This window comes from Anas platyrhynchos, chromosome 2, assembly GCF_047663525.1.
Source record: "Anas platyrhynchos isolate ZD024472 breed Pekin duck chromosome 2, IASCAAS_PekinDuck_T2T, whole genome shotgun sequence".
NCBI classification, from domain to species: Eukaryota; Metazoa; Chordata; class Aves; order Anseriformes; family Anatidae; genus Anas; species Anas platyrhynchos.
The window spans coordinates 67,375,407-67,397,559 of record NC_092588.1 but is presented as its reverse complement, the minus strand read 5'-3'; the positions used below and the strand labels follow the sequence as shown (position 1 = coordinate 67,397,559).

Below are 22,153 nucleotides of genomic sequence, written 5' to 3'. Positions count from 1 at the left end.
ACGCTTCTTTTTACCACAAGTCTGCACTTTCAAGTTTAGTGCCAAAGGTTCACTATATATAGCTGAAGACAGCAAATAGATGGTCTCTTTTTGTGCAGGTTTCTAACTAGCTGCCTGCTTCATAAAATCCTCGCAGGGGCAGCTTTTTCAGGCAGGAAACTAAAAACATGGTGAAGTTACAGTTACCCAATCCTGGCCTGGAGGACAGGATACCTTCTCACACAGAACTCGAGGTCCTTGAGAAAGAAGAGGCAGACTCCAGACCAAAATGGGACAACAAGGCTCAGTATATGTTGACGTGTGTAGGGTTTTGTGTGGGCTTAGGAAACGTGTGGCGGTTTCCGTATCTCTGCCAGAGCCATGGAGGAGGTATGTCTTTAATATATCTTAATTAACACCATCTATAACTAGGTTCAATCTCTTTCAGGAACAAATAATAGAATACTTTGGTTAGTACCAGTCAGTTCTTGTAGAGACAGTGATGGTCGTCTCTAGAAGACTGATGGAGAAGGTTATTTTGCAGGTTATGAGATCATGTCGCTGACAGGAGAAAAAGGACTGTTCTTATTGTGGGACCCAATCAGTCTTATGCTGTCATGTAAGCGGTATGTTTTAATTTAAAACTGATGCTACTTTACATACATACATACATACTTACATACATATATAATGTATATTTTTAAATATTAATAAACTACTTGGCAGTATAATTCTGATCATGACCCCAAACGATCTTTTCGTAATAGGGCTTTCAATGTTTTTTGACTGATCTATTTATTGGCTGTACTGTCAGTATACATGTAATTTATGATAACAGGAGTAACAGCACGAAAGTAGTTAACTAATTACTTTAGCTGTCGTATTATTAAGTCGTTTAAAATCCAAATATACACTAATTACCACATAATTTACTGTGACACCTTAGGGTTCAGTTCAGGACTGAGCGAACAGTATAAAAGATTTGCACCAGGAGCTTGTCATGCCTTCATCAGTTTGCTGAAAGTCTGTTCTGCTCACCATCTACTTGTCATCTGCATTTCACTCCAGGATATGCATAAAAAGTCTTTGTTCCTTTGAGGTGTTTGATCTCGAAGGAAAACTTGTGGCTTACATTAAATGTACAAAGAGAAACATTTGAAAATTGTTCTTCCTAGTTAGAGTGGGGACCAAGGAGGGCTCTGTGGGGAGTTACTGGCACTTTAATTACATGTCATTCAGTTGACTCACTTGAAAGAGAAGATACTTTTAATTCTAAGATTTTTCTTCCATGGGCTGGCTTTTAGGGTTTGCAGTGCAAACTGGAGGTCATGTGCAGCACTGCCAGCTCTTGTAACAAAAAAATTACAAGTCAGACAAGAAAAGTCATAACCGCCATTCTATGTATGACAATTTCCATTTGAAAAAGTGAATGGATATCTCCAAAATTCATGGCACTTGTTGCATTTTCAGGTTCTTCTACTTACCTTTAGAAAGTAAACACGCCCTGTTTCCCCATCCTGATTTACAGGCACTCTCCTGCTTTTCCACCTAGCTTTCCTTTCAATCTTGTTCTGGCAGAATGAAATGCAGCTGAAAAAATGAACATCCAGCAAACACAAAGAACTTGGCATACCTCATGATTTTCTGACTAATGTCATTGAAAAGATATGTATTACTTCTGTGTGTGTATCAGTATATACACTATGTTCTAGTTCATCCATTTCTCTCTCATTATTCTGTGGCTTGTCCCTGCTCAGGAACACTAACAAGTTATCTCCTGCTTCTTGCATCCCTAGGACTCTCAGATTTTAGGCAGAAGTTGTGAGGCAGCACGCAGCAAGGAAATGACATAGCTGGCTCCAGGATTAGAGTTACTGTACAGATATTTGTCCATGTAGCTGCTTTCCCTATCAATTCTTCTGCAGAACTCCAAAAGCAGTGACTTATTATCAAAACATAACGGTGGGCATCAATGCCATCTCATGGCTTCTTAGAAAGGACTCCTTATCTTCATCACGATTAAGGAAGGAGAGCTGTTGTGCAATCCCTTCTCCCTCCCTGCTGCACAGTGCTCCTCAGTTTCTTCTGCTGGGTCTAAATCCACCTCACCTCCTGCCACCACTGATGTCCTCTCATTACAGTTCCTGTTCTTCAACTTCTCCCTTCAATCAGGAAAATAAAAAGCTCTTTGCTGCCTTGTGAAAGAATGGCTTTGAATTAGAACATGTGGCTACCAGTATTGTGAAAACAGATCTTGAAGTTCTTCTTTTTGAAGATATTTTGGTGTTGAGATGCCTTCTATCTAGTGAGATTTTCTGGTTCCTGCATCTCTAATTCCTATTCAGCTGCGTTCACAGCTCCCCGTAGGTGCACGTAGTCAGTGCAGCTTGGCATCATACCTGATTGCACAATCTAAGTCTTGCTTCATCTACTTCCAGTTGGAAATCCATATTTCCTAGACATTTATACAAATTTTGCCTTAGTCTTTGGCACTCAGCATACTGGCCAAGAAGATTAACTCATTGCTCTGGTGCCTTGGGAATCAACAACAGGCAGTATGAGGGAAAGCAGGAAGAGAAGAAAGAATGGGGAGATGGGCACACAGGCAGCGGGACCATGTTTAAAAGCTGTAAAACACATCATTACCACAGGCAAACTAGATTTCCATATACACACAGTATAAAAGCTACAGTGTTTGCCTCAGTGTTTTCACTAGCATAATGAGATTGAAACTTCCTCTCAGGTGATAGCTCTCTCTGACATTACACATAGCTTTTGTTTAACCTTTATTGAGCAACATGTCATTTAATCAAATGTTAAACATTTTAGTTTCATCCCTGATGAGAATTATTAAAAATAAAAAAAAAAGTATATTTAATATTTAAACCATCAATTAAAAAAAAAAAAAATCTAAGTCTACAGCTTGCATATGCCTCCAGTAAACTTTGCCACTGCATAAAGGAGAACATTTTCATCTCCATGCATGACATGCTGAATGAAATGACAACAAAGACATCAGAGTCAATGCAGGATAGCTTCCTCACTCTGTATTTCCTTTATATGAAATCAATAATATATTTTTTTTCAATTTTAATTTAGAAAATCTTAGATTACACTTAAGCAAAAAATGTGTAATAGCTATGCAGATCTTCAAATACAACGGGTTCTGAAATACAGTACTAAAGCAAGATTAGAATGTCATATCTCAGCTGTAAGGTCTTCCAACTGGAGAGATTACTCATTATTTATATACATTTCTACAGGGTTCATTGTAATTAGATAGGTGACTATAAGAAAGGCATCCTTTCTCCTTTCTGTGGCTGTGCAAAGGTCATGGAGTTCCTTTATCTGATTGCTCTTCAAAGATGTGTCATGCTTAAAGACTTCTTTTATGACATCCTAATAAAAGTATCTCTAAGTATCCTGAGACCTCAGGAAAGCCCTTGAGGTTTATGGAGCACTTGTGGCATGTCCTCTTACCACAGAAGATGGCTTAATTTTAAGAGGTTTGGAGCAATAGATCGTGCTGTGCATTTGGAGAGTTATTGTGCAGGGACAGTGCTATTCCTGGGTCTCATTATCTTGGAGAGTGAAGCTTGATGTCTACCCAGACTGCTAGAGTTTTGTGAGAGGAGGTGCACTTTGCAGTTAAGACCTGCAAAAATGGCTCAACCATGGAAAAATGGAGCCCAAAACAGAACGTCAGTCGGACTGCTTTCTACTCAAAAGTGAAAAGTTGATACTTTTTTTGTTGCTTGATTTTAAAAGAAAATGCTTCTAATTCTTCATAGTGAATGACATTTCTTAACCATCTTTGTTCCTAATGGAGATGCACCCCTCTTCTTCATCAGGCCACTGTAAGATCTTTTAGAGACTTGATTAGAAATTCTCCCCCTGATCTTTTTGCATAAGGAAATAAACAGCCTTTATAGTCCTTGTAACCATGCCTGATGGAGTTCAAGAATCATTTGGACAACACTCTTAGATATATGGTTTAACTCCTAGGTTATCCTGTGTGGAGTCAGGAGTTGGACTTAAAGATCCTTATGGGTCCCTTCCAGCCCAGGATATTCTGTGATTCTGTGAGCCATTGCTGAGGAAGACCTTTACCAGAGAGAAATGAGATTGCTATATAGCAGAGGCCTATCCAGCATCCAAAATGGGAGACAAAAATGAAAGGTCAAGATAGAACATGCCTACAAACTTTGTAGGGCCAGGTTTCAGACTCTCAGGAAGTGTCTTGGGCTTCTGGATTAAAACTGACAGAATGCTCTGAAACTCAAATTGCTTATACAAACACGGTCACCTTGCCCTTGTCTCATCTTACTGTCATGAGAGTTCCTGGCCAGAGTGAGAGTTCTGGGAGAGCAAGCATGTGCCAGCCTGATACAAGATAGGAGAACATGGCATGTTTCCACCTGCTTCAATCTCCGTACACTGATAACTAACTTTATCTATGTGAAAAGCCAGAGGCTTTGCAAGTGGATGTTGTCCCACAGACACTCCCATACAGGAGGAAAGCCACCACCAGGGTGTACAGGGATGGATCACAACAGTGAGAGGGCACTTATCACATACACTGCAAATGTCCTGCAATCTGTGAAAGCAAGAGTAAAACAGCTGGGAGAAGTATTACTTACAGGAACAGGGTGGAGTACCAGCAGAGTACAAGCCCTTTGATGTCAAATCTGTGTGCATTGAGTGTCTGATCAGATGAAGAAAGGCACTTAAGTGCTCACCAGATCATGTTCCAGCACAGCTAAGCAGGTCCTTGCAGACAAAATGGGTCAGACAGTGAAGTACATTAAGCCTTTTGCATCATTACCAAGGGCTTTAGGTAGTACATGTAGTTTTATTTCCTCAGTTCTAGGGCAGAAGCTAGACTACCATCCTCCATTCCCTTCTGGCATTACAAAATGTCTGCTTTCCTCTAAAATGAGAGAGAACCAGAGGCACCTACATCTAACAGGTAGCTGCACCCCACTAATGCAAGGATCTTGTTGCGAGGAATTCATGGTCTCTGGGAAAGGGAAGGGACACTGAGATGTGCAAAGTGGGGAAGAAAACAAATGGGATACTGTCCTCCTTGGTGACGATGTCCATGCAATCCATCTCCCAAGGTGATATACTGACACAAAAGAAACAGAAGAAGAGTCAGTAGAGTTGAAAGTTCAACAAACTTCTCTACAAATAGCAATTCATATTGAATCCTTCAGTTTTTCACTAACGAAAATTATGCCCTGAGTCATATTCTTCTGGATCTCCTTTGAAACCTCTCCACTTTGTCAGTCTATATTTTTACAGTGATAGTCAATTTTTAATGCATGCAAGATGAGATACATTGATTTTTAAGTATTTTAGATTTTTAGTTTAGTATTAGGTATTTAGTTTAGTATTTTAGATATTTAGTTTAGTATTTTAGTCGTTTCTGTGGTGCTAAATGAAATGCTCTAAATAAGTCTGGGAATATCATGTCTATAAAATTCCTTTTGCAACTAGATTCAAAATATGTATTTTTTAGTGTATCAGCGGTTAGTCATTCAGATGTGTAACCTGTGTGTTTTCGAAGTGCTCAGCATTTTGAATAGAATTTTATGAGTTTAAATGTCAGTACCAATAGTGATTAGCAAATATTTAAAACGACAGTGAAGGACAGGTGAGTAACTAGAATTACTTGAGTTCCATAGGAGTGGAAACAAAAAAAAAAAAAAAAAAAAGCAATAAAGCACAGCTGGCTGATTTCAGTATAATAGTGACTGCCTGAAACAACAGTGTTGTTTTTAGCAGACTTCATTAAAGCCCATGGAAAAATAAGACTTCGCAGTATGGATTGTTTCTAAAACTCTGGTGTATATGACATTATGAAGATACGCAACAAAACAGATGAGCACACACTTCCAAACATTAAACTGCCTTGAATTCAAAACTACAGTTTCCATTCTTCTTATTTCCTCTGTCACTTCCTATCTGATTTTCATTGCATATATGGGGAAAAAGTCAGCAAGTACCCAAACCTGAACAGTTCATAGTGTTTTGCATTTTTTAATATACTTAAGTTATTTGCTGTATAATTAGGAAGATGAAGATGTGGTGACTGATAACCACAATTTCAATATGTCACAGTCTTCAAGCATTTGACTCTGCACTTTCGTATTCTGGTGTGGTGTCATATGTTTTCTCCAAGTCTGAGGAAGATAATAAGGAAACATAATAAGGAAAAAATGAATTGAAAATATTTGTCCTATACTAACCAGCCTTGTCATACGTAACAAGATTTGAACCCTGAACTTCAGATCTCTCCTACCAAAAAATAAAAACTGTTTAACTCAGCTGTCAGGAAGAGTTACTGGCCATTTTGTGGAGACAGCCTGACTGAGACTGGCACCCAGCCCCAGGCTCCTGACTAATCTTTCCAGGCATCTTGCTTAGTTCATTCAACTACTTCATATAATTTGTATGATTCACAATTATAAAACCATAAACTTTCACAGAAAAAAAAAAAAAAAATGGAAGTCATGCCAGGAAAGAAATAATATGTCTTCCATTGCCAATCCAAAGGTAGCTCCTTTGGAATTTAACCTTGGGACTGTATAATAATGGTTTATGTTTGCCACTTGGCAAAAATAAGAATTCCTACCTGAAACATAATGAAGTTTCCTGCACGGTCAATCAGTCAAAAGCATTGTTTAGAAATTGGAGGAGGGTTTCCACAAATATGCCTACAATTCAGGCACTGTTTGAAAAGCCAGCAGAACTGAAGTTTGTACTTTATTATAGTATTTCACTGACAGGAAACATTTTTTCTTATCCATTACAGGAGCCTTCATGATCCCTTTCCTGATTTTGTTGATTCTGGAGGGTATCCCCCTGCTTCATCTTGAGTTTGCCATTGGTCAAAGGCTGAGGAAAGGCAGTGTGGGAGTCTGGAGTTCCATCCACCCTACCCTGAAAGGCGTTGGTAAGTCTGAAGAGGATATTAAAAAACACATGAGAATGCACTTGTCTCTGAACTGATAACATTAAGAGCACAACTTCAGAATTTTACTCTGGTGTGCCATAAAAGATGCCAAGATCCGTTACTTATCTTTTCTCACTAGCTCTCCGTTGATAGGTCAGACTAATCATGATAAAGCACCATGAAAATTTTGCGTCCATGTTCCTAGATACTGTGGGTCTAGTTAAAACCTTTCCATAATTTGACACCAATTTCAGGCTTCAGAGATATTGTCATTTGCTATGACAATTTACTGTTTTTGCCAGTAGGACCAACAGTCAAGTGTGCCAAAAATTTGTTTTGCAACTCTTCGATGGATAGCTAATAGTTAAATCTTCCTAAAATTGGTCTGTCAGACTCCAACTCCATGTAAGGTTACTTTCTTACGTCTGAGAGAAGTACCACACTCAAAGTCATGGAGACAGCATTTTGCAGAATATGCTTCTTCACATCTGTATGAAACTCCTGGGCATTCAAACACTCCATCTAACAATGCAGTAAAAGCTGCTTTATGCAGCTGTGTGGATGACTGAGTGCTGGCACAGGCTGCCCAGAGAGGCCCCGTAGTCTCCCACCTTGGAGATCTCCAAAAGTCACCTGGGCATGGTCCTGGGCAGCCTGCTCTGGGTGTCCCTGCTGGAGCAGGGGTTGGAGCAGATGGCTTCCAGAGGCCCCTGCCAAACTCAGCCATTCTGTGAGCCTGTGATCACCAGACACCTGAAAGTGAAGAAACGCAGCCAGTTAAGATTGCTGATGGCATCAAATGTGTCTGTAAATCAGTTACAAAAGATATTGCTAGTGGAATTTTTCAAGCTTCTTCAGAGCCCAAGAGCCCTCAGGACCTAATCATTAGCATTTAGTCTCTGCCAGAGAAGTCATCAGAGGTTACTCGGGAGCAAGTGGAGGAGGAGAAATACTGGCTCAAATCTCACGGCTTTCCACATACTGTGCCTCCTGACTGCCATAATCCCCTGCAAGAAACACACACCTTTGCAGTGACATTGTGGAAGGGGAAGACCATCTGGGTCACATTTAGACAAAATCCCAAGTTAGTTGAGCTTTACATATACCCAGCACCCTGAACTCCCTAAATATCAGAGGGCAAGACTGTGAACAGGATTGTGTAGTGTCTGCAAGGAGTTAACCCACCCATAAAGTTGACTCTTACATGGGCATCGGCTTCACTCCCAGAGTAGTTTTATGTGGCATATCTGTGTAGGAATAACCTGTCCAGCCTTTAGGTAACAAATTCACAGTGATAAAGACTACATCCAAAAGAAATGGTGGAAAAGAGAAGGGAAAAGCTATAAACCATGGAATTAGAACAGTGAGGAGGGTAGAAAATTGCTGAGGACCAACAACATAAGGCTCCTACCATGATGCACACCTGTGCCCAGAGATGGGACTTGAGCCCAGTTTCCCCATTTAGTGACTGTGCTCCACTCTGTGCACTGCAAAAGAGTGTTGATTCTGGCCTTAGAGTTCCTTCCTTGAAGCATTAAGTTCATTTATTGGCATGTTTTGGAGAAGTGAAGGAGTAAAAGTATGTTTCTTTGTATTGACAGTCTGAAGACAGGAATTATTTTCACGTCCTTGAAATCAAATTCATTGTAGCTGCTTTAGTATTCTTATATCTGGTTGGACTGATCTTTGTTTGTTTTAATTATTATTTTCTCTCTCTCTTTTTCTTTTTTTTTCTATTTACTATGTTTTGATATGTCTTTATTAAAGAGTGCTGAAATTTATATTGTATTCTGATTTATTTCTTTTTTTTTTTTCCCCAGGCATAGCAGCAATGTTTGTATCTTTCCTAGTGGGTTTATATTACAATACTATCATTGCCTGGGTAATGTGGTACTTCTTCAACTCCTTCCAAGAGCCCCTGCCTTGGAGCACCTGTCCTGTCACTGCCAACAGAACAGGTATATTTTATGAAACACTGTATTTTGTTGCATAACACATTTCTTTATTTCTAGCAACTAGAATAATAGGAACTCTTTCTGTAAGACAACAGTAAGACAAACTAATTTCTTCAGGAATTTTAGTATTTATATTTTTTTTAAATGCATTCTCTATAAAGTACAATCAATATTTAATCTTTGAGGCAAAAGTGGACTTTTTTAATATGAAACTTCTGAGCTGAAGCCATTGGAACAATTTTGACAGATATGTTTACATAAAGAATATTCACAAAACAGAAGTCTAGCATAAACATTAATGTTTTCCTGATTTAGACAATGTTTCTTCATAACTAACATATGCCAGCTTGAGTGACCCATTGTCTAATAGCACTTCCATGTTTCTTATGTGAGTCATCAGCGCTAGTGATAAAGATTCATGTTTCCTTGCATAAGTCTTTTAACCAGGAGTAAAATGGATAACATGCTATATGTATTGGTTTAAAATGGTGCTGAGAGTTTCACAGCTAACTGGAAGTCTTGAGTCTTGAAAGTATCTGCATATTGTAGTCAGGTTTCAGCATTCCTGTCCAGTTGAGCGGAAAATAATGGAAATTATTTATAAATATATGAGAGGGAATGTAAAGCTTTTGGCAATACCAGTGAGAGATGCCAGACACTGCCTTTCATTCACACAGTGGCAATAAACTCCAGTCCCTGTTTGCTCCCTCCCACCTCTTCTCCAACAGCCCTTTAATTGCATATTGAAAAAAAAAAGGAAAACTGCACAAAACTGTATAGAACAGGTTGTTCCCATGGCTCAGGGAGCGGCTCTTGGGAGCCGTGCTCCTCTCCTCCCAGCATCTGGACAGCAACACTTCGCGTAAGGGCAGGCCAGGGCAGAATACTGCATGGGTCAGCGCCTTGCAGGCAGCTGAGAATCCAACCTAAGCTGACAAGACCTTGAACGATGCCCCACAAAACAGGAAGGCGAAGAAAGTATTGCTGATCGGAGCAAGGAGGTGAAGAGTCGTCCGGCTGTGGGAGGCTGTGAGCAGGAGCATGGGCTCCACCAGGCAGGACACAACAGGGTGTATATGAAAAGCCCAGTGCTGTTTTGTTTGGTTTTGTTTTTGTTTGAGATGAGGTGGGAAGAGTGCACAACCATTGAAAAGCATCTGCCTAGCTACTTTTCCTCTACTTAAAAAAAAATAAATCAATCAATTCAATAGACATGCATGTGGAAAAAAACTCAGAAGTCCTCTCCACATTCTCCTTGGCTCAAGAGGATTCTAACTTTTTTGAAGAAAAAAAGAGAATTTGTACAGAAAGAAGAGTCTTTGAGTGAGCCTCAAATAATTTATCTGTTTTATCTGAATTAACAGAAATAACAATATCATCTGTTTCCCTGTTAAAAATATTTTTTAGGAATGTTGTTTAACATGTTCTCATTTTCTCATTAACTCATTTTTTTTTCTGTGAAACCAGCCTCTAGGGATCTGAAATCTGCCAAGAACAAAATCACTGGCATTATGTAATATAATTTTGAACACCTGTGTTTATTTTTTTAACTTTTTTTTTTTTTCAAGCAAATAGAATAAATATAGAATGACAATTATTTTGTGTTTACAGGTTACATAGAAGAGTGTGCCAAGAGCTCCCCTGTGGATTATTTCTGGTACAGAGAAACATTAAACACTTCCACTTCTATTGCGGAGTCAGGCAGCATACAGTGGTGGCTTTTGCTATGTTTAACATGCGCATGGGGCGTACTGTACGTGTGCACAATCAGAGGCATTGAAACAACAGGAAAGGTACTCTACTTTGTTTTGTACAAAACAGATGGTATGCTGTTGTGATTCCTTATTCGTACAGACCTAATCATGCTGTAGAAACTGCCTGTTTCTTGGGTGAAAGCATGTCTAAAACTTCAGGTGTCATCACCGGGAATGATTTTTGGAGAAGGAAGCTGAATGAAATGGATTTTTATTTGGTGTAATTTGGTTTGATTTATGCGCACGTTGGTGTGAGCAGGTCAGCTTCCTTGTCCTTACAGATCTTAGCAGAACACTCTTTAATTATTTGTACCCTCACATTAACATTAGCCTTTAACACTTTGTCAAGGTACTTGTCTTTCTGCTATTACTATTCTCTTCAAAACATACCTATAAGATTTACTTGGGTTTGTGCTAGCCCTTAATACTCTCTGCACAAGTAACCAATGTTCTGCTGTCCAGAGACGCCCTAAGATCCCATCCTTGCATTGGCAACATCAACCAGATATCAGGGTGTAGATTATTTTCCATGCTGCTTTTGAATGATGAGTTGAATTTCAACAATGACAATTTGTCTTAAGTAGAGCACTATGACTGTAAAATTATTGTCAAAATATACTCACATGCTATTTCTCCTGAGCATAGTTTTCTGTAGTATGTTGATTGCAACTCATTTGAAACTTGCCATTATTGTTTGTTAATCACAATTCCTTGTTCATTCCCCTCTCTTCTTCCCTTTGGTGCTATATTTATTGAAGTGTTTCATTGTATTTAACTGTTGTATCTACATGCTCCTTGTGTAGGCTGTGTACGTAACATCAACTCTTCCGTACCTTGTGCTCACCATTTTTCTAATCCGTGGCTTGACACTGAAGGGATCAGTCAATGGGATTGTGTATCTCTTCACTCCCAACGTAAGTCACAGCCCGTCCCTTACTGAAACATGATGTAGTTCTCTCTGTAATTAACAACTGAGTAAAAACGAATCCTCTCAGGGGTATTTTTCTAACTATCCCTCACACTTCTTTAGAACCTTGATTCTGACAGGTGAATCTTTCTTCACATTGGATATAAAATGCACAGATGCACACATACTTTCTCCCAACCATCTGTTATTAAAGTATCTGTTATAAAAGATGCAAGGATCATTGCAGAGGGATGCAAGAAAGTTCTTTCAAGGGAGCTTGCTTTCTTTTCCTGGGGTGCTGTGTATTCTAGCTATGGACCAGTTATGCTCTCTAACTACAGAGCACCTGTCAGAGAGTTGGGAAGAGAACCCATCTAGTCGCTATGGCTATATAAAAGACCTAGGAGAATGGCTTAACAATACAACAGCTTTTAAGCAAAATTAAAAGAGCTTTCATGTTCCATGAGCAGACCTCTGAGTGGTCATTGCTAATGCTAAATAACAAAAACTTCTTTCTGGAAACAGGTATGGCAGCTGTAAGCTATGGGAAGTAATTTCTTTATCAATTTTCAAAATACTTGCAGAAAACCTACAGGTTTTCTTTTTGAAAGCAATTAAGTTTGCCAAAAGTGCTAAACTTTTGTTTTTAACATTCCTCAAAAATGGTAAGTTCTGCATGACCAATATTCTTGTTTTAATTATTGTTTTAAATTCTTCATATTCAGTGTAAATAGCCATGGTATACAATCTTAAAGCTGTATGTCTGATACCTCAGGTTACTGAGCTGGCTAACCCAGTGACGTGGCTGGATGCGGGTGCTCAAGTGTTTTACTCTTTCTCCCTGGCCTTTGGAGGTCTCATTTCATTCTCCAGTTACAACTCTGTTCAGTAAGTATCCAGACGAAAACCAATTTTTTTATGAATATTTCATTCTTTCAAATGAAGCCTGTCCATTCCTGCTCCATCATTAGTCAGTAATTACCTGAGACGGGGACACCATCCCCTCAAACAGGTAAGGCACAGCTCATCTTGCTGATCCTAGCTCTCATAAGCCAAGATTTCAGGTCCCAGTGCTGGCTGGCTTCCTGCAGAAAGATGGCATGGGTCAGGCTGGAAAGAAGGAGCCTGGCTACCTGCCACTAGGAGCTTCCTGAGCAGGGCTGCTCAGCGTGTGGTGTTGCTGTTTGTCTCCACACTGCTGGAGACAGGTGATGTTACAAGCATTTCAAAGCAATTAGCAGACTGTGACTTAAATCTTTGCTTTAGGGATTGGAAGACATATTGAGGCATTTTAAAATTCAAATTCAGTTGCTTCCTTTATGTATGTGATGAGGCCAGGGAAGAGATGGAGTACCAACTCCCTTTGTCCAGGACTGACCCAACAAGCAAATTACCTCCCAAAATTTTGGAACAATGACCTATCCCTTCAGCATTCTCCTTTTGAAAGATAAACCGTGTGTCATTCCCTTAACCTGATATTATTGACAAATATCTCCAAATTAAGTTTCAGGTATCTAGTTTGGTCCCATTCATAACAAGGAGGAGCTTGAGCATCTCACCTTCTCTAAGAGAAAGAATTATTTTAATCAAGCCTGCCATTGACAATCTCATGGTACAGTGGAAAAACTGACAACAGAGGACAGCAAAAAAAAAAAAAAAAAAAAAAAATCAATTCAATGCCCTCCACCCCTTATAAATCTACTTGCAAAACTATGAATCAGGAAAGGTCACAGTGACACAAGTCTTTGTTGGCTTTCCCTCAAAGGTGATCATAAAATTATACGTGACAACATCAAATTACTCTGAAGAGTCTTGCCTTGCCCAAGAGAAATACAATATCTAGAGCTTTACAGCCTTCTAATAAAACCATTAACTAATTTCATATTGATTTTTTATCTTCTCTCTCAGATGAAAGTCTCTTTCTGGCTCTGCAGTTTTTCCATCTCAGCACAGATACTTTGGCAAGAAATATCTGCAGCAAAAAAGTCTCTACAAAGCAGTTTAGCTTTCTCAATGGAATAGGCAGCCTGTCTGACCTTGCCAGCATAACCTTCCCATAGTATTTCCAAAGGGTGGGGGCATTTTGAGCCATTTTTTTTCCATCAGTCAAACAAAACTGTTCCTAAATAGTCTTGGCTACCACAGCTTCACTGTACTGCAGTTTTATAGAAGCTTTTGTACACCTTTTCCTTTTGATTGAGTTCAAACCCAAATCTTTCACCCCGCAGCAGAATAGCCCAGCTGCTAAGATACAGCCTACGCCAACAGGCATGAGAACATGTGCATTCTAGGCACAAAAACAAGACATGCTTTCTTTGCCCCTCCTGTTTTAATCTCCACAAGACTGTGTAAAAAAAAAAAAAAAAAAAAAAAAAAAAGAGGCAATTATTCCTTATTCATAGGATTATTTGAGAAGATTGAAGATTAAAAAAAAAAAAAAAGGAAGAGCATAGCTATTAAATTGCTTCAGGCACCACGTTTTAATTCACTGAATCTTAACAGCTGTACTCAAGTATTGTTAGAGGGCATATTGATGTACCTATGCATCTGCAGACTACTTTTTTGTTAGTCTTGGTAGCCAGCTTTTAGTATTTATTTTGTGAACGTGCTTGAAATCCATTGTTTTTTCTCTCTGAATTGCAGCAACAACTGTGAGAAAGATGCTGTGATTATCTCAGTGATCAATGGTTTCACATCTGTCTATGCAGCGACTGTCATATACTCCATCATTGGATTCAGAGCCACAGAAAGATACGATGACTGTTTTGACAGGTAAGTTAATGAAAAAGAAAAAACAAAGAATATACAGATGTTTGTTTGGCTGAGGCAGTTCTCTTAGTCTGATGATAATGCTTTTGTCGTTTCTGAACAATTACAGCTCCTGACCCACATGGTATCAGACCACCCATTACTCCAGAAAATCAAAATCATCCCACGGGGGGGGAAATTGTTTGTGCCACCTTATTTCCTACAAAGATGTCACATAAGCAATCATATTTTACATTATTCCCTGGTGTTTCCAAAAGTAATAGGGGAGGAGGAAGACATTCCATATTTGAATGGTGTTTTTTTGTAGTTGTTGTTGTTTTCCTGAAACAGTAATTTCAAATATAACTGCGGTTAATGTGCAGTTAATGTCTACCAACATAAAGCATCGCTTCCTTTGAATAAAAGGCATTGTGTTCTTAACAACTTGAGGATCAAAATGAATCCCGATGCTGCTTACAAATAAATAATTTCAAAGTACTTGTATTTCACTTTTACAGAAACATTCTCACCTTGATGAATGCATTTGACTTGCCAGAAGGCAATGTAACCCAAGATAACTTTGAACAAATGCAGCAGTTATGCAACATGACTGATCCAACGATTTTTGCAAGCCTTAAGTTTGAAACCTGTGATCTGAAAACTTTCTTGAATGATGTAAGTTGTACACTCTAGCTCATATCAATACCATTAATACTGTAGAAACTATAACAACTTTTTTTTTTTTTTTGACTGTTTTTCATCATGAGTGTGGGGTTTTTTTGGTTTGTTTCTACAGTTTGTTTGTTTCTACACTGTTGGAGCCCACTGACTAAGGTTTTCTTAGAATGCCCTTGTACTAAAGAATTACTTCTGTTTATCCCATATAATATCATTTTGCTTTTGAGGAGATAAGCAGTTTAATTCCTCTGATAAGTACTGGCAACATGTCAGAAAAGAACCTGAACACACAAGTGCTCCAGGATGACCTGTTATTCCTGGCTAAACAGAGGCAGGTGTTTCTCTGCAATTACCTGTTTGCAACTGTGGTGGGAAAGAAAATACGATGAGAAATAAGGGAGAGACTCCCAGAGCGAGGCAAGCCCTGCCCTGATCAGTACAGGTGTGCCAATACACGGGAAGGATGAACCTTGACACTGAGGCTAAAAGAAACGGTACAAGAAGGATTTGTGACTAAATCCATATACCTGGGATTTTATATTTTTAAAACATATATATATATATACTTATATATATGTTGAAAAGGTGGGGAATTACAGATCAATACAGGTATCTATAAAATCCAGAGGACTGGAAACCTTGGCTCAGCCTCTTCAGACGGGACAGCCCGTTCTGGTACCTCACAAGGCATTACACACAGCAGGGAGCAGACGCACAGCAGACTCAGATTTCCTGCCAAGCTGGCATCCAGAGTCCTGAAATTTTGATTTTATAGGCTAAGAAGTGTTGTCACATCTTTTCTATTGCAAGCAACATGAATATATTGAAAAATTAAATCATAACTCAAAGTGTCTTCTGGCACGCATGATGTACAAACTACTCTCCTACCACTAATAAACTTTTTTGTTGTTGTTGTTTATATAATCCTTTGACAGTTTATCATTGCTACCATTTTCCACCACAGTCTCACTTAGTGGTAGTGCTTTATGGATGGCAGAACTATGCTAGAATAAACAGCCAATCAAGGGTAAAATGGTATCACACAGCTTTTTCATTTTCAGTTCCATGAAATAGAATTTGTATTATAATTACAGTAAATACATTGCTGCATTGGGAGGTCTTTGTGGAAACAAAAAGCATAATTATTGTGGTGTGGTGTAGTATACACCAACTCTAGTGAATACAGATGTAAATTTAAAGTCTGTGTGAATTAGTGAGCCTAATTTTTGGAGCTTCTGAAATCTTCCACAGGGAGTTGAAGGAACTGGCTTAGCCTTTATTGTCTTCACTGAAGCTATCACCAAGATGCCTGTCTCACCATTGTGGTCCATCCTCTTCTTCATCATGCTATTCTGCTTGGGTTTGTCATCTATGTTTGGAAACATGGAAGGTGTGCTTGTACCTTTACAAGATCTTAACATTATACCCCCTAAATGGCCTAAGGAACTTGTTACAGGTAAGTGCTTTATCAGAGACAAGTGATGCCCACTCCCACCTCTTCAATGAGTAGTTTATATGCTACAAAAGGCAGTATTAATCACGTGGAATAATGGCAAGTTTGTTCTAAAATTCATAGGATCATAGAAGTGTTTGGGTTGGAAGGGACACTGTCTTGTTCCAACCCCCTGCCATGGGCAGGGACACCTCCCACCAGACCAGGTTGCCCAAAGCCCCATTCAGCCTGGCCTTGAGCATCTCCAGGGATGGGGCATCCACAGCTTCTCTGGGCAGCCTGTGCCAGTGCCTCACCACCCTCTGAGCGAAGGATTTCCTCCTAACATCTAATCTCCCCTCTTTTAATTTAAAACCATTCATCTTTGTCCTATCACTATCTGTCTGACCAACAAATCAGTCACCATCTTTTTATAAGCCCCCTTTAAGTACTGAAAGGCTGCAATGAGACCTACCCGGAGCCTTCTCTTCTCTAGGCTGAACATCCGCAACTCTCTCAGCCTCTTTTCACAGGAGAGGTGCTCCAGCCTTGTGGCCCTCCTCTGGACCCACTCTAACAGCCCCACATCTTTCTTGTGCTGGGGCCCCAGGCCTGGATGCAGCACTACAAGTTGGGGCCTCTCAGGGCCAGAGCAGAGGGGCACAATCCCTTCCCTCCTTCCACCTGCTGGCCACCCCTCTGTAGATGCAGCCCAGGATGCAGTTGGGCTGCAAGCACTCACTGTTGGATTGTGTCAAGCTTTTTGTCCACCAGAAACCCCAAGTCCTCTGCAGGGCTGCTCTCAATGAGTTCTTCTCCCAGTCTGTACTCATCTCTGGGATTGCCCCAACCCAGGTGCAGCACCTTGCTCTTGGCCTTGTTGAACCTCATTAGGTTCACCTGGGCCTACTTCTCAAGCTTGTCCAGGTCCCTCTGGATCACATCCCTTCCTTCTGTTGCATCAACTACACCACTCAGCTTGGTGTCATCTGCAAACTTGCTGAGGGTGCGCTTGATCCCACTGTCTATGTCACTGATAAAGAAATTAAACAGTACCAGTCCCAGGATGGACTCTTGAGTGAAACCAATCATCATGGGCCTCCACCTGGACGTAGAGCCATTGACCACCACTCTCTGTGTGCAGCCATCTAGCCAGTTCCTTATCCACTGACGTGCAAGTTCCTCAGGCAAGCTTTCTGCAAGGCAAGGTAGCTCCACAGCAGCAGCAGAGGCTGCCCTGATTGCCTGAACATGGCTGTGGTGCTCTGAGACAAGCAAATCAGTACACCCGAGGAGCTCAGGAGTCTGCCCAGTTTCACTTGGTTTTGTTTGAATGGTTGGGTTTGGTTTGGTTTTGTTGTTGTTGTAGTTTGTTTGCTTGTGTTTTTTTTTTTTTTTTTTTTTTTTCTTCTTTCTGTGTCTAAACCTACTGTTTTCTGTTGTTTTGTCTTTCACAGGTCTCATCTGTGCAGGGTCTTACTTGATAGCTTTTATTTTTGTCCTGGCGTCTGGTAATTACTGGCTGAGTTTGTTCGACAGTTTTGCTGGCTCTATTCCTTTGCTAATAATTGCATTTTGTGAGATGTTTTCAGTCGTCTACATTTACGGAATAGACAGGTATGAAAGAAAGTTAAATTTCACAAGAAAATAGCATGTAAATAGAGTGGTTGTCTAGCTGCAATCTTGCTACAATTCAATGCACACCGTTTCTGTTAGAGAAATTTCTAGAATTATGCAACTGTATTTTAGGGTGGCTTATATGATTTAGGTTTCTAAAATAGATCTCAACAAGACAAAAAGATGATTTGTTAAGGATTTGATGGGGATTTTTGTTTGTACATGAAAGCTTTCCACTTTTCTGTTAATACGCTGTGACAGATAATGCTCTATAACAGCCAGCTGAAATAAGCACATCCCTAAGGTATGGAAAGAGAATATTAAGCATTACCAAGTACCCTAGAGTAAAATAATATGAGTGCAAATAATTTATTTTTAAAATAGGCTTTGTTATATACTTATTTGCAACAATTATATAAATGCCACTATAGATGACTTACAGTGTAAATATGGTGGCATTCACAACAAACCCTCTTCAGAATAATTACATGAAGTATTTAATTAGCAGAAGCACAGTACAAACACACTGAGCTAAAAGCTTAAAACACAGGTCTGTTGCAGGAATGTTTAAAATGAGTGCTAGATGATGGTGTGCAAAGTGGGCATCCTCCTGCAGGTTGCAGATATTGTTTTACAACAGGATGCAAACCCAAGGCTACTGAGATATGCTCCTCTTGTGTTCAGGACTTTATCTATTTTAGCAGTGAGTAATTCTCCTAACAACTTTTTAGAGATGTAATAAATCCACCTTTTAGAGATGTAATTTCTCCACCTTTCCATTCATAACTAATATGAAAATATTATGGGGACCTTCAACCACCTGTAGCTGCTGCTTGAGTCTGTGCCAGCCCTCTGGCTGTGCAGCTCTTGGCAATGGGGTGAAGGACCTCTGGCTCCTGCTCCCATACTTACAGTTTGATACCTGAGGAGGTACAAGTCTGTTTAGGTAAATTAGGTGAGCACAGGGAGGACCCTGGTGAAAGAATGTTTATTTTAATTTGGTGAGGACAGAAAAGTCTCGTTTGATCGCTTTTCCTTCCTCTTAAAATCTCAAAACACTTTACACAGACAAACTAAAACTATTCCCAGGGTATAACCATGGGTCTAGGCCGTTGTGGGACTGATTCAGATGGGAGCTTCAATGCCAGCCTTTAATGTCCCACTTTAATGGCCACTGCATGTCCCTGCAGATGGTATCTGGGTTTCCTGTAGAGTGGTTGGAGGCAGTGAGGCATTTCAGAGGGCTGGCAAAGGGCACCAGCATGCTGGTGGGAAAAGTGAGGACAGGAGATGCTCTCAGCTTGTCAGGGCTGCCCCAAGGTGGTGTTATCTGCTCCAGAGGAGTGTCCATGATCTTCTCAAAATCTGAAGAAGAGTCACTGGTAAAATGGTGGCTCTCCTTGCAGAAGGAGGACTTGCGAGTTATCCGTGACAGGGACTGGAACATGGAGCTCCTCTTTCCCCACCTCAACTCCACTGCCACATCCTACCCATTCTCTCCTGCCTCCAAAGTTTTGGGTCGCCCATAGGATGTGGCCCTGCCTTGGCAGGAGCAGTGAAGGATTCTCTCTCTGCTTCTTCTACAACTGGCGGACAGAGCAGAGCACTCCACACAGAGGGGCAGAGGGCATTTATTCAGGGAAAAGAAGGAACCTCCTCTAGCTCAACATTGCATGGTTGGTGTTCACCACCTTCGCAGGGCTGCCGAGAGGTGCAGCACAGCGTGCTGCCTCCCCAGGGCTTGCCCATGGGACTGCATCAGGTAAAACAACAATAGAAGCCCCAAATTGCCAGACTAATTTTTATTTAGGCAACGTGTGCACGTAGCACTTGTAGGGGTCATAAACTAGATTCAGGACAATATCACTTGCAATGAAGAGTTGGATTCTTCCTGTGGAGACATTTTTGTCCCATTTTCCATTGTGTGCTCTGTGCTTAACCTAAATGACATATTTCTAGGTGTCCTTCATGAAACAAGCGTAAAGCTAAATACTACTTCAGTGGTCAGCCTGAGAAAACTGGTAGAAATCCAAATTAAACAAGCATTATTTATAGAATCTAATTTTTAAATTTGCTCCAATTTGCTTCCTCTTAATATTGTGTCAGTTCTTTTAGTTGATGCAGTTCTGAGATGCTTACAAAAATCCTAAACCACTGCAACATATTATAGGGAAACTCTGTCTACACTGATTCTTTCTTGCTGGAACTACTTCGTATATAGCTCACAGAATTGTTGCAGAAAGTATGTTTCTGGAACGAATTTTCCTGACTTACTTCTGGGAGATATGAGTTAGAAACTTTTAGCATGGTTACAGCAATATCTGCCTAAATTCACACTGCTGGGGCTTACCTCCTGATGTCATTGCCAGTCCTGACACAGGGACCAAGGCAAAGTCCGAGGAAGCACAGCTAGGTGTCATTTGAACTTTCCTGCTTCTGAGCAGGCAGCCTTTGATCCTTTCCTGTTTTTATGGCTCTGAACTTCCTGTTTTCGTCCCTAGGTTTAACAAGGATATTGAGTTCATGATTGGACACAAGCCCAATATCTTCTGGCAGGTGACCTGGAGAGTTATCAGCCCTCTCATTATGTTAGTTATCTTCTTCTTCTATTTTGTGGTGAAGGTCAATGAAGAACTGCTCTACAGTGTCTGGGATCCTAGCTATGTAAGTATATAAAACCAACTCATTTATTCAGAATTACTGGATATATTCTTTAATTCCAGAGTCATATTAATTTCCCACCTGAAACAGGTTGCAGGTAAAAAAACTTGTTACAAAACATAAAGCCATAAAAAAAAATAACACTTAGAAAAATAAGTCCTGATTTGTACTGCCTACAACTGATACACAGCAGCACCTGAGCAGCTTTTCTAAATTGGGTAAAGCCCAAACATTAATCCAGTTGTCAGGTAAGACTGGAACAGGACCACTTAAACAGACATCAGTTCCATGGTAGGGGTTATAGAAGAGCTGGAAATGTCACAACCTTTCTGTGTTGACAAAAGACCAAGTCTGTGAAGGCATTTTGATATTGCATGTGTTTACATGTGCACTTAAGACCACGGAACTGGAGTAGTGCTGGTTACTCAATGCTAACAGAAGAAATTAATATTCTCCTACCCAGATTTCTTCTTCACTCTTCCAAGTATACTTGCATCATTTGAATTATAATTAGGGTAATAAATTACCTACATTACCTTTCCTCCCCTTGAAGAATAATAAGCTGTATGTGGTACTGGGGAGGGCATAACAAGACAAAGGAAGGGGACCCATCATTTTCCCCAGGACCTCATCTCTTCTTCCCTGCCTACCTAGCTCTGATTTTTTGCTCTCTGGCCTTATAAAAGTCAGCATTCTTGGGGCAAAGACAGGCATACAGCACATTAAGTTTGTGAAGGTCACCTTTTATTTTAATAATACTTTTATTTTAATAAGACAGGAGAGAAAGGAAGATAGGGAAATGGGGCTTCTCTCTCCTCTCCCTCCTCCACCAGCTCCATTCCTCAAAACCAGCTCCCACACCCTGCTCTCAGCCTTCCTGCCCACGGGCTATTTGGCCACCAAGCCTTGGTTCCCCTGTAGCAGCCCCTGCTCCTCACCGTATTTTTTCTCCCCACTGCTTCTAAGAAAAAAATAAATCCCAGATGACTGAGACTGCAACCCTTAAGCTGGAAACTGCTCTGGAAACAGCAAATGGCTGTTCCTCATGTCTAGCTGCTGCTGTGGTTCTGTTTCTGTTCTATTAAAATACTGAACAAGTACATGCTCACGGGTATATTCTCCACATGGCTTCCTACAGCTTGCTTGTTTGTTCTTTCAGGAAGAGTTCCCGAAAACACAGAAAGTTGGATATCCCAATTGGGTGTATGCTATTATTGTAATACTTGCTGGCGTGCCGAGTTTGGTCATCCCCGCCTTTGCCATCTACAAAGCCATCAGAAATTGCTATCAGAAGAAAAAGGATCGCACAGGCCTTATAGGAGCCATATCTGAGACTTCCGTCAATGGAAACTTAAAGAATTCAGCATAAAGCCCTGTAAAAATGTGGAAGAATGCCACAAGAAGAAAGGAAAAAAAAATTCTTTAAGAATCCAGAATTAATTTTGTTGCCATAAAAGGATAACT

The 22,153-nt window shown here is 40.1% G+C and overlaps 1 protein-coding gene across 1 annotated transcript; it reads left to right on the top strand.

Annotated features, from left to right (window-relative positions):
- Positions 1-134: 134 nt before the first annotated feature.
- Positions 135-22,092, top strand: SLC6A19 (solute carrier family 6 member 19). Its single transcript, NM_001310802.1, is given in 12 exon segments — positions 135-369; positions 6,797-6,937; positions 8,758-8,895; positions 10,504-10,685; positions 11,450-11,560; positions 12,329-12,441; positions 14,197-14,325; positions 14,820-14,976; positions 16,231-16,435; positions 17,869-18,028; positions 20,530-20,692; positions 21,849-22,092. Coding segments are annotated over 12 exon segments (1,911 nt in total). The 5' UTR covers positions 135-167; the 3' UTR covers positions 22,059-22,092.
- Positions 22,093-22,153: the final 61 nt, after the last annotated feature.